Consider the following 13,926-nt stretch of genomic DNA (forward strand, 5'->3'; position numbering starts at 1 on the left):
TCAACTCTTCACATGAGGTGGCCAAAGTACTGGAGTTTCAGCTTCAACATCAGTCCTTCCAAAGAACACCCAGGATCATCTCCTTTAGAATGGACTGATTGGATCTCCTTGCAGTCCAAGGGACTCTCAAGAGTCTTCTCCAACACCATAGTTCAAAAGCATCAATTCTTCGGTGCTCAACTTTCTTCACAGTCCAACTCTCACATCCATACATGACCAATGGAAAAACCATAGCCTTGACTAGATGGACCTCTGTTGGCAAAGTAATATCTCTGCTTTTGAATATGCTATCTAGGTTCGTCATAACTTTCCTTCCAAGGAGTAAGCATCTTTTAACTTCATGGCTGCAGTCACCATCTGCAGTGATTTTGGAGCCCTAAAAAATAAAGTATGTCACTGTTTCTATTTTTTTCCCTATCTATTTGCCATGAAATGATGGGACCAGATGCCATGATCTTCGTTTTCTGAATGTTGAGCCTTAAGCCAACTTTTTCACTCTCCTCTTTCACTTTCATCAAGAGGCTTTTTAGTTCCTCTTCACTCTGCCATAAGGGTTGTATCATCTACATATCTGAAGTTATTGATATTTCTCCCAGCAATCTTGATTCCAGCTTGTGCTTCTTCTAGCCTAGCATTTCTCATGATGTACTCTGCATATAAGTTAAATAAGCAGGGTGACAATGTACAGCCTTGACGTACTTCTTTTCCTATTTGGAACCAGGTCTGTTGTTCCCATGTCCAGTTCTAACTGTTGCTTCCTGACCTGCATATAGGTTTCTCAAGAGGCAGGTCAGGTGGTCTGGTATTCCCATCTCTCTTAGAATTTTCCACAGTTTATTGTGATCCACACAGTCAAAGGCTTTGGCATAGTCAATGAAGCAGAAATAGATGTTTTTCTGGAACTCTCTTGCTTTTTTGATGATCCAGCAGATACTGGCAATTTGATCTCTGCTTCCTCTGCCTTTTATAAAACCAGCTTGAACATCAGGAAGTTCATGGTTCACATATTGCTGAAGCCTGGCTTGGAGAATTTTGTGCATTATTTACTAGTGTGTGAGATGAGTGCAATTGTGAGGTAGTTTGGGCATAGTTTGGCATTGCCTTTCTTTGGGATTGGAATGAAAACTGACCTTTTCCAGTCCTGTGGCTACTGCTGAGTTTTCCAAAAATGCTGGCATATTGAATGCAACACTTTCACAGCATCATCTTTCAGGATTTGAAATAGCTCCACTGGAATTCCATCACCTCCGCTAGCTGTTCATAGTGATGCTTTCTAAGGCCTACTTGACTTCACATTCCAGGATGTCTGGCTCAAAGTGAGTGAGAACACCATCATGATTATATTGGTCATGAAGATCTTTTTTGTACAGTTCTTCTGTGTATTCTTGCCACCTCTTCTTAATATCTTGTTTCTGTTAGGTCCATACCATTTCTGTCCTTTATTGAGCCCATCTTTGCATGAAATGTTCCCTTGGTATCTCTAATTTTCTTGAAGAGATCTCTAGTCTTTCCCATTCTGTTGTTTTCCTCTGTTTATTCAACTATATCCTCAAAAAAAAAAAAAAAAAGGCACAATTTATGAATTATGTCCAGTTTACTTTTGGACATAGACAGTATTGAGGATCTTATTGTGACATTAATAGATCAATTAAGTTCATTTATTTTGAACCCAGAGCAGTGTAGTAAGAATAAGCACAAGTCACTACCATAGGAAGAGTGGCTATGTTCCTATTTACTATGGTTGGAATATAGGTATGTCTATTTATATAGAGCAGAAGCTTTTAATGTAGGTCAAACTCCTCTTTGATAACTTATTTTTTTTAACTTCATTCACTTTTATGGAAAGAAGGCAACAGGAACCTATTTATATGTACTTGCATGCAAATACTTACATATAACAGTAGGAGGTTTGAGGGCCTTAGAAGCTGTTTGGTTTCTCAGTTGACACCTTGATCAAAAACACTTCATCTAGATCAGAGAAGAGTGTTACCAGATATTAGGAAAAATAGTTCCTTTTATGGCACATATTTCAGGTTACATTTGCCTAGAAGTCTTTACAGTTGATGAAAGTTATTTGTAATGGTAGAAAATTTTTGGACCTGAGCTTTATAGTCTGATTGGTTTATTCCACTAAGCTTTTAAAGTAAAATAACATTCTCATTTGCACAGGTACATTTGTGAAATTCAGAAAATTTTGTTAAGTTGAACACAGAAATCACAAAGTGATGCATTACCCTACTCAAATATGCCTTATTTTTATGAAGAGAATTATTTTGAATTCTTCCCTTAGAGGATTTTTCATTAAAGTAAGCCTGGTAAGAGGGCTTATAATACTTTTTTCTTTTGCAGACATGAAGTTGTACAATTATTCTCTATGAGTATGCCTGAGGCAATCCTTGGGTCTCAAACAAATTTTCCTACCATGTGCTTGGCTGGTCTGTGCCCTTGCTTGTGTACCCTATGATTTGACTCATAGCAGAAAGGCAGGAATCTTAATGCACATAGCTCTTGGACATCAAAAATCCCGATAGAATGTCTCATGAGCTTTCCTCAGGAAATAACAGTATTCTTTCAGCAATTGTCCTAATCGGTCTGCAAAACTAGTCTTTATGCTCTCCTAGGGGGATAATTTGCCCTGTGTTTTTTTCAGTCTGCTGGAGGAGAAATCCTACTACAGTCATTTAGGATTTTAAAATAAAAGAAATTGTCAGAGGCCAGCATAAGAGATCACAATGGTACAGACAAAGTTTTGCTGAATCAGTGAGGGAAGAAGACAAGTTGATTTTCACATTTTAAGGCACAAATTTAATTTCACCATTCTTCAAGAATAGGTTAATATAAAAAACCCACTCATATGGAAAAATTAAAATAAAATAAATACAATCTATACATGACAAGATTACAAAGTCAAAAGGAGAAAATATTAAGTTTTAGGGTGGGAAGACCAGAGCCCCTGGTGAAATCTTGAATGACAGCAGGTCACTAGGACCTTCTTCTATGGAAGATTTTATGATAGCACAGAGCCCTTGGAATAAACCAAAGAGTTTCATGTTTGAGGGAGAAAATTGCCAAGGATCTTCATTACTATTCACGTTCATTTGTCATTTAGAAAAACTTTTTTCTTCCTATGGTGAGATCGAAAATGACTTTCAGAATCTAACTAGCTGCAGGAGGGCTTTGATGAAAATTGCTAATTATTAAACAACAGATTTTAGCCTGCAGTGTGTCCAAAGAGTAACCTTAATAACAAAGTGTGTTATTTTATTCAAAGTCTAGTTTTTTATTTAAAGTTGTGTACAGATTCAGAAGTTCTAAATGTTTTCTGAAATACAGAAAAGCATCTGAGTGTGAGTGCTTCATGAAATCTTGTTTAATTTTCGTTAAAAAAGAAAATGTCATTCTTGCCACATGCACAGATTTTACATTCCTGGTTTCAATAAGTAAAAAGACTTAGAGTGTAATTTCCAAGTATCACTGCCTCTCAAATTACATATTGTTTGGTGTTACCTTTTCAAGGATTTCAGACTGGGCATATAATGGAGCTAATTAAATTTTCTCCCAGGAAAGCAGCCAGCTAGACCACTGCCCCAGGCACATAACCTCAGCTTACTACTTTCCTTCACTCATTTATTCTGTATGTGAGATGAGACTCCCTGAACCGCAAAGGTAGAGTACTTAGGCCAGGCAGCTGCTGATGGATCTCGGTATCTGCAGAGCCAGTGTTTAAGCCTCAACCCTGACAGAACACATCACAGAGAGGTGACAGCAGAGGCACATCTTCCTGTGTGAATTGGCTGTGGGTGACAATCTGCCAAACTAAAGCAATGGAGGAAGCACTAGTTATATAAAAATGAGCCAGCTTGGCTAGCCCTAAAGTATTTTCCAAGATTCTAGGAATATCACCTCGTTTTGTCCAGAGACTGTTTTTGTGAACAACCCAGAAAACAAAACAGTTACAAAATAAAGTTATGTGGGAAAGGTTTCTTTTAGAAATTTCATTAGTATGAGATTAAGCAATTTTCTCAACCTTCACAAGAAACAAAGGAAATATTTACTAACTGACAATCACTCTATAAGGTTATTTATCTATGTTATTTTGACTTTAATAAACATTCCTTTCCTATTTAATATCTGAGAAAACTAGAATGAAGATAGTTAAATGATTAATTTATATTATTAAATGGCAGTCCTGGAATTTAAACCAGATTTGACTGTAAGGCCTTAGTTTTATCTATTTTAATACTCTGCACGATAGGTTAATCATTCTGTGTTTAAAAGACTCTTTTAGGTGGAATTATTTGTGAAATATTCATGAAAATTAGTGGTTTACATGCATGTATGTATATGTATATATTATTTATCTTAGACTATGAATTCCCTAAGACTTCTTAGTTGTTCTTACTAAGTACTTTTGCATGATAGAGCTTTTATTGTAGGTAGTCATCTGTTATACAAGGGGTCAACATTAACCTTGGAAATATGAAGGTCCATTACAAAGAAAGCTGTAACCATCTGGTCCTTGTGATATGATATAGAAGCTATAGAATAGAGTTCACTGAAAACCAAGAAAAAAAATTAACCTAAGATATCATCTTAGAAAATAGAATATGGATCTATTTATGCATCAGATGAATAACTAAATGATTAACATAGATTGATGTGATAATTTACATAGATACATAAAATGTGAATTAACTCATTCATTTCTAAGATAAAATAACTCATTTCTGGGGTAAAAACAAGTGTTGCACATTTCACTTTCTGTAACATTAAATCTCTTTAAATTCCTGATTATGTTCTCAAGTAATAGCTTTTATTTCCCTCCCTACAGTTGGACAGTGTCACCTCCCTGATCCAAGCAGCCAAAAATTTAATGAATGCTGTAGTGCAAACAGTGAAAATGTCTTACATTGCCTCAACCAAGATCATCCGAATTCAGAGTCCCACTGGGCCCCGGCACCCAGTTGTGATGTGGAGAATGAAGGCTCCTGCAAAAAAGCCCTTGATTAAAAGAGAGAAACCAGAGGAAACTTATGCAGCTGTCAGACGAAGCTCAGCAAAGAAAAAAGTCCACCCAGTGCAAGTCATGAGTGAATTCAGAGGAAGACAAGTCTACTGAAACCACTGTTCTACTCTAGTGTGTATATTACAAAGTCCTGGCTAAACACACACTCCTTTATTTTTACACTTGATTAGTTCTGTGAGTTCACTAACTTAGAATTTAACCCACAGATAATGTAAAAGATTGAAACCCTAACCCACACGAGCAACATATATTTGGGATCTTGTCATTGTCATTTCTGTATGGCCAACATATGCTTATTGAATGAATGAAATCTCCAGGTGTCATTCAGCCTTTCCCATCACAGAATATCTTACATTCATTTCTCAAGTGAGTCCTGTTCATCCATAATAGGTTAAGTATCCTCACCCTTTTCGATTAAATTCACCATTTGAATTAAAACATTGACATGAGCTCTTGACTTGGTTTTCAATGCAAACAAAAGATTTCATAAAAATACTTTCCAATTTAATCTCCACATACATCATTTATCTCATCTAACCTGGCAGATGTGTGATTCCTTCAACAGGGGGAAAAAAAATCAATCTGTAGATATTTGTAACTACTGTCAACTGATTGGGCTAATATCCATCAGAAACTAAACAGGTATGAACAGTTAAGCTACTTCTGGATTTTCAGTGTCTGTCTTGATTATTTATGAAACAATTAACATTATAAAATTTATGAGTTTTCATGTCACAAATGTGTGTTTCAGAGTTCCATTGTGTTCAACAGTTGTGCCCATTGAGATTTGGGTTTAAGAAGGTTCACCAGTATACATATTAATATATGGAGGAAGAGTTATCCTCCATTGGGGATATGGGCATCTAACTATATCCCCAAGTAAGTTATGATACAAGAAGTGCAAAGAGTTCTGCATGACTCTAAAACTTTATTTGTATTGGCTTGCAAGTATAATTAACAGGAAAAGACCAATTTGAGAAACCTTTTGATATTGAGTAAAATATAACTCAAAAAATATGAGCAAATTGTACCACTGAACTATGAAGTAGAGTTAAAGAAGCTGAAGTGATTTTGATAACATTTTTTTACATAAAAGTCATTCAGGTCACTTTTAACTACCATCATTGCTCATTCCTAGTTGAGTTCATAATGGACGTTATAACAGTTTCAGAGACTAGTGCAATGCTTCTCTCTTTCTACTCCCATCTCTCTTTGGAGGAGTCCACTTTCAGTTTTACTTTTTTTCATGCATAAAGCTCCCATTCCTAGGATTTCAAACATGCATTTCCTATTCTACTCTATCAAAATTATACCAAAATTATGACTTCACTTTGTAATAAATCACCATTAATGGATTTTTTCAACAACCATGTCATCATAGTTTGACAAGGTAAAGCTTAAACATACAACTTCAGTTGATGATAGGAGGACTAGTTTGGGTAAAAGAATGTGTGAAACACAAGGATGTATAAAAGTTGAGAGCATGATGTGTATGCTGTTGAGCAAATGGGAATGCATTTAATCGTTCATTATAATTTATAATCGTTCATTATAAATTATGAGAAAAATGCAAACTTTTCATTGTAATGTATTATATTTTTCCTCCACAATGCTCAGTTTCCTGGGCTAAGTAAGTACACTTTCTAAGAGCAAAAGCTATAAACTTCTCCCTGTGGGCAAGTATGCACAGTATGCATAGTTAAAACTGAGTGTGCACTGGCCCACAATAATTATTCAGAACAGAGTCTACTCCCCGAATGAAAAAGCAGTGCATAAATGAATCAGAGAATCCAAATAATTGTTTTCCAAAACTAGCTAGCTAATTGGGGCAAAACAGGGGATTTCTTTGTTGAAATGTTCCCATCATTTTCTGTTCTACAAGGACGTTACAAGAGTTACATCTATCATACTCTCTCAGAAGTGAGAAAATAATTTATTTAAAAATTATCAAACTAGTATATCTTAGCTTCTAAGCCATACAGTCAAGAATAATGAGTCTCATTTACAAAATCTAGTATCTGTCTGCTTCTACACCAGCCTTCCACAGCTTTGAGTTTGGATGCCAAAACAATATAAACAACTTGAAATTATATGATTATCAAATAATCTCTGTATCTATCTTTAAAAAATGACTCTTTACCCAAAATGAGATGTGAAAAAGTCCCCCCTCTTCAAAACAGATGGTTGCCAGCTTAGCTTAAAGCAAACAACTATAATTAAGGAAAACGTAATAATAGTAAAAAAAAAAATTACCTTGGAGAATGTCCCAGGAGTAATGCCTGTTGCAGTAATCAAAGATGCAATAAGAACAAGATAAGCAGAGCTGAGAAAGACATCTGTCCACCTGACTCAATTCTTGCAGTGTGCAGTGTCTCACAGTCTAATTCAATTCAAGCCTGCTAATAGTATAATACTTACAAGCAAAATTAGCAGCAAATATATAATAAATCCTCACATTATAAAACATAGTTAAATGAATCTAATCAGTATGTATGAAGATGGTGTATATATTTATAACTGAGCTCTTCTTCTGTAGGGGAATGACCGAAATTTCCTAATGATGGTGATTGCCCATCTATGCACCTTTTTAAATCACATCACAGAGATTTGTGCTTCTTCTAATGATACCTTTGCTTTATCTTGCTAATCAAAACTCACCTTTTTCCTTTAGTGAAATCAATTTATGTAGGAAAAAAATCTTTTGAGAGAGAGGAGAGGGTATATATCACCTAGAATGACAGTTCCAACCTGGTTAGCCACTAGCATCACTGGCAAACATTGAACTGAAATCAGAAGGTAGCAAAGGTCTTTGAAATCATAATCTACTAAAGAATTTTTAGTTGAAAAACTGGAAGGTTTTCATCAAATTGGAAAGATGACAAATATAAATCTTTCCAGTATGCTTATCACAATGGAAATTAATAAATTAAAATATTTCTTACTTTCTAATGGACTCAATAAATGAGTCTGGAAAAAATTCAAACACTAAATTTCTAAGGAAATTTTTAAATTATTCCCTTTGTAGTTGTCTTATGACTTTAATAAAAACTGAATATATTAGATGCAATATTCTTAAAATTGCCTCTGCTCTTTGCAAATCTCTTAATTTATCAATGTTAACATATATGTTCCCCCATAAAATTCCTTCTGTAAGAAGGGTAAGTACCCCCACGACTAAAACAGAAAGGTCTGCTTCATCAGGCTGACATTGTTGCGCACTTAACAGCTTCAAAGGAGGTCAGTTTTCAAGTCACATTAAAACAAGACAAAATTGGGAACACACAGTTAAGTACCCAATTTGGGCCTCAAATCTAATAATTAGTGCTTCTCAAATTTTAATGAGCAGCTGAAAAGACTAACATCTAACAGTAGAGGTATTTCCAATGGCTTCCTACACCTTTACTTTAAGGGTGGTCTTTGCATCTCATCATCCTTGAACTTGTAGCTTCCTATTAACTGCTAACAGTTTGCTACCAGAATGACAGTCAGGCATGCTCATCCCAGTCAATTACTCCCAAATAATGTGCTTTCCTCTTAGTCCGTGCACCAAAAATCTCTCATCACCTTTTAGGAGTCCATCCCATATATATCAATTGATTAATAGCATTCTAGTTAAAATTCTTAGCTTAAAATCCCAATGGCATTATCCTTTTTTTTTTTTTTCCTATTCCAAAAAACATTCTTACCTTTTTTGGTGTCAAATCCACACTTCCCTGCTAGGGATTGTGGTTCCCATGGATACATACTTTTTATAGTGGTAGAATGAGTAGAATGAGATGGAGACTTTTCCTGGTCATATTTAGCTTTCTCTAGTGAACTCACTGCAGAACTGTTTCACTGTCACTGTAATTTTCTAGGTCAGCAAAGCAAGCACCAGAATATGAAATTGAATGAAATCCACACTTACTTTTGTCAGCCTGCCTTTTGTTAAGATTGTCTGTCTATTGCATACTTAGGTAGCAAACAACCATTTTTCTGTTTGGAAGGTCAGAAATATTTTTATTTGACTTGGTCAGAAAATTTAGGGGAATCTAGTTAAAAGAAAATAACTTGAATATTATTTTAATAATTCTTTTTAAGTTGACAAAAATGTGCAACCTGGAAAATGTGTATTTATATATAATTTTTCATTTATATATCACATGCCAGAAAGCAACACTTACTCAGACAAAAACCCTATAGCATTTTTTTCATAACCCCCTTCCCATATCATTAGAATATCTTTATTAGTAGTATTTTGCATTGTTTACCAAATAAACAAGTCAGGCCTAATGAAAGAAAAGTCTACACACAAAGTAGTTTAAAGTTTCATTTTGGTTCTTTGGGTCTATTAGAATAGAAAAATATGGATGTTGTTAAAACCAGGTTTAAGCAACTAAAGATGTCCTAATCAAGGTGTTATCCTTGATATCTAAAATTTTAGATATCTATCCTAGATATCTAAAAATGAGAGAGAAGAATTAAAATTTTAAATGTATTTTTTGCCATTTTAACTAATTTACATGAACAAGAAACATTTTCTATTAAAGCATGTATAATGTTCATCATTATACATGTGAATTAAAGCATGTATAATGTTCATCATTATCCATGTAAATTTTTCCCCCACCTATTATTGAACATTGTTAAAGAAGATAATACTAATTGAGAGAACCACTTCTAGAGGGAACCCAATCTTACCTTCAGATGATAGATGGTTTGATCTGGCCTTTATGTAGCTTGTGGGATGAGATGTTCATGGCTATAGGTTTGGCTTCTAGGAACCCAAAACTCCCACTGGTTTATGAGAACAAAACCCAAGGACTGACCTTCAAAATGAACAAGTTGGAGAAAAAAAATCAGTAAGTACAGAGCAGTTAAAAGAAAGTAGGTAAATGACAGAGGTGGAGAAGGGAATAAGAAAGGTAGTTGCTGAAGCAGTGAACTTTTATACCAGAGAGAGGAAAAGTTCTGTGAAGATTTGGCAACCTCCTCTTGAGGAAGATTTTAAGGATAAGACGGGCACTTGTCTTTGGCGGTTTGGAATGAAGTCATGTCGGGGCAGGAGGACACATTGTGTAACTTTTGAGGATCATTTAGTGATATTGTTTGCAAGATGAGAAGCAGAAATCCAGACAATTTTCTAGGCTGATGATGGGTGAAATTCTTACCAGTATCAGAGTGAATCAAGATATTATATATTTAACAAATCTTTGTTAGCAATGTTGATGTTCCAAACACTGCCCTAGGTTCTTAGGATACATCAGATAACAAAACAGTGATTCTTGCCACGGGCTAAGTCTGTGGTAAATGCTATTACCTTACTTAATTTTTTTAAATAACCCTATGTGATAAACATTATCAGTTCTATTCCTTGGATAAAGAAAGTAAGGATATGGATCTTGCTACAAAACTCATTGGCTTTAAAATTTGTTTGCAATGTAGAGTCTGAACTTTTAGCCATCACAGCAGATTTCCTCGAAAATGAGATGGGATTTTTCAGGTGAAAACAAGATACACATTTCAAATGCTGGCTGAGTTCCTATGTAAGAACAAAGGGATCAAAACTTTGTGCACACACACACACACACATACATACATACATACACCCCCACATCATTGATAGGTATATAAGTAATTAACTGAATATTATCACCTCTAATAACTCAACAAAGACAATCAGGTATATAAGGAATGAATATCTCATCTATGTGATCTGAAATCAAATGAAAACACCAAATTACCTTCCATAGAAGTGAAATCTTCCATGGAGATGTATGTTTAAAACCCATCTTTAGCATCAATTGGTAACAAATCTTTGTAGACACCATTTCGTTCCTTTTTTACTGCTAATATGTATTTATGTGTTTAAAGTTATGGATCCCATGGGAGGACTGTCCAAGGATTACTGAAATAAGGTAAAATTTCCTTGAATTCTAAACTGACTGAACCATAGGAAATGTAAGTTTCCTTCTTTATAGAGGTAACAAAATGAATTCAATATGTACCTGACTGTAAGCAAATTCAATTCTTTAACTTTACATGATCCTTCTTCCTAGAGACAGTTGAAGGCTAGGCTCTCCCTCTTGCCCCTGTTGCTTGCTATACCTCTCCTTCTCAGGCCTGGGGTAGTTGACTTCCTGGTCTTTCTTAAAGTGGAGTCAGAAATGATTCCTTTAAGTGTGAATGTATTTGTTTGGTGTCTTCACTTTTGAGTACCTGGTGCCTCAGAATGATGGTGCCTGTTCCCAACTGTTATAAAGGGAAGCTCCAGAAGGAAGTTCTTTTAAAAGAGGCTCAGATTTCTAACAACCATCTCTAAACATCTCTTCAATGCAGGACATATATTACAGCAGCTATCTAAATGGTACTAGCAGAATACTAATTCTGCTCATGTCCTCTGTTTTCATTCCAAATGAGATATTTTTTTAATTCGAAAGTTTTCTTTCCTTTGCATCTTCAAGAAGAATGCTTATTTGTTTGTTCTGAGTATTTGGTCTTAAAATATGTAGCATCTCTAAACATTTTAAAGCCCCCTTTTAATAATTACATCAATAGTTCAAAACCTGAAGTTATATGTATTTTTTTCTATTCAGACAGCCATGTATTATGCAGTCCTAGGCCAGTCCTCCAGAGTAGGACTTGCCCACCCCACTCCAGTACTCTTGCCTTGAAAATCCCATGGGCAGAGGAGCCTGGAAGACTGCAGTCCATGGGATCGCTGAGGGTCGGACACGACTGAGCGACTTCACTTTCACTTTTCACTTTCCTGCATTGGAGGAGGAAATGGCAACCCACTCCAGTGTTCTTGCCTGGAGAATCCCAGGGATGGGGGAGCCTGGTGGGCTGTCGTCTATGGGGTCGCACAGAGTCAGACACGACTGAAGGGACTTAGCAGCAGCAGGCCAGTCCTCAACATGTCACAGCAGTTTCCAATTTTCATGAATTATCTGAAGCTGTCTGTGATATTCACTGATAGTCTAGCTGCGAATGACAAGTTTCTTTGGTCTGGGTTTCTAACATCAAATTTGGATTGGAATGTTTATTCATGAAGCAAAAGGGGAATGTCTAGGCATTTAGTTCATGCTCTCAGTTAATGAGAACTTGTCTTCTTGAGGCGTTAAACATAAAATTAATTTTGAAAATATTATAGAGATAGTATTCCATTGCTTGCTAAATCTTATACCATTATAGCCCTCTATTCTTGTCTGCTAGTATACAATGAGATATAAATATGAGAATTTCAGCAATTGCCTTTGAGGGTTAAGCTATGCTTCTGATTTTGAAAGCTGACCTTGTGCAGTAAAATTCCTCCAAAGAAAATTTCATTGGATTTGAATGACAGCATAAAGATTTTTCTTTGATGTCCATGAATAACACATCCCTGAAAACAGAAGTAGACATATGCTATGCCCAATTTAGTACTTAATAGTTGGGACTCTAAAGCAAGATTTTCTTGGGCAAGTTGTTGGGTGATTAAGTAGAAATTAAAACTTCCAGTGAAAGATTTCCAGATGCCTCTGCTTTCCATTTTTATTTTATTTTTAGTTCCATAGCAACCTGGCAAGAATAAGACAAACACAATGACAAAAACAGTCACTTACTTTACTGTATGTGCTTTTATAGACAACAAATGTGATGGTTTAAACATAGTGACATTTCTGAAGGTAATGTTCACATGGTAAGTCAGGATGAAGGCAGATTTAAATTAAGACACTCTGAGATGAAATAAAAGCAAGGAGTTGATAATAGTCATCTTTATCATAGCAATATCTTGAGAACTAAACTTTAATGGCATTTGAGGGGTTTCAAACTACTTTGCTTCCATACCTCACTCTGCTCTGCAGAAGGCAGAATGACGCTGAGTGAACCATCCACTATAGTAACAGCCAACTTGGAGAAGTTTTATGGTTTGGCCATGGGTAAACTTTGGCAAAAGTGTTTGTGGAGCTTTCAGGTCATTATTTATCTTTGAGGTCAGTTTCATTAGTCAATAAAAATGGATTATTTATCCAGGAACAGATAAAGCTCTTTAATACCCTCATGACATTGACATAGAAGCCCAAATATTCCTTGTTTGAGATTCTGCATGTCTTTTGTGCTTAACTGAATCAAACTAATTTTTTTCATTGCATTTCAATTATTTCACACATGTAACACTGGGTTTGTTTTGAAATTATGCAGTATTATTTGGAACATTATTTAACTCATGTCAGTGTAGTTTATTAATAATTTGCTTAACTGGAACTACATATGTTAAAGCAATAAAAATGAAAAGTATTGTTTATGCATTTGGCATTGTCTTTGGTGATATATGTCATGAGTGGGACAAAACTGCTGAGTAATCTAACCAGTAGTCAAGGTATGACCTTCATTCCTACTCTCCTTCAGTTACATAGACTACAATTTGGGAGGGTTTCTATTACAAACTACCAGTTGAACACAAGTGATGTAGACAATATGTAGTAGAATTAAACTTTTGGTTTAAATGGCACTTTTGTGTGTGTGTGTGTGTCTGGCTCAGACGGGAAAGCGTCTGCCTACAATGCGGGAGACCCAGGTTCAATACCTGGGTCGGGAAGATCTCCTGGAGAAGGAAATGGTAATCCACTCCAGTATTCTTGCCTGGAAAATCCCATGGACCGAGAAGCCTGGTAAGCTACAGGCCATGGGGTTGCAAAGAGTCAGACACGACTGAGCGACTTCACTTTCACTATGGACATTAGGCCTTTGACTTGAATAATGAATGTATATGTAGCTGAGAAACTTTTCTAAATTTAGGACTTGATGGAAAGAACCAGTTTTTCTGAGTCTGTCTGAATACATACTTCTATGGAATACGATTGTCTCTAGCAACACTTCTGCATCTGAATATTAATAGATCTGGAATATCCATCTTAGCTTCCTCACCTCTATGCTGG

General features: G+C 35.6%; 1 protein-coding gene across 2 annotated transcripts in view; it reads left to right on the plus strand.

Annotated features, from left to right (window-relative positions):
• CTNNA3 (catenin alpha 3) overlaps positions 1 to 13,499 on the plus strand; it is a 1,846,273-nt gene extending 1,832,774 nt beyond the window's left edge. For both annotated transcript variants that reach the window (XM_040242231.1, XM_040242230.1), the window contains exon 18: positions 4,832 to 13,499. In XM_040242231.1, coding sequence (XP_040098165.1) covers positions 4,832 to 5,119 — 288 coding nt within the window. In that variant the 3' untranslated portion in view covers positions 5,120 to 13,499. The remainder of the gene's footprint in view (positions 1 to 4,831) is intronic.
• Positions 13,500 to 13,926: the final 427 nt, after the last annotated feature.

The sequence above is a fragment of the Oryx dammah genome, unplaced genomic scaffold, assembly GCF_014754425.2.
Source record: "Oryx dammah isolate SB20612 unplaced genomic scaffold, SCBI_Odam_1.1 HiC_scaffold_6, whole genome shotgun sequence".
Lineage (NCBI taxonomy): Eukaryota > Metazoa > Chordata > Mammalia > Artiodactyla > Bovidae > Oryx > Oryx dammah.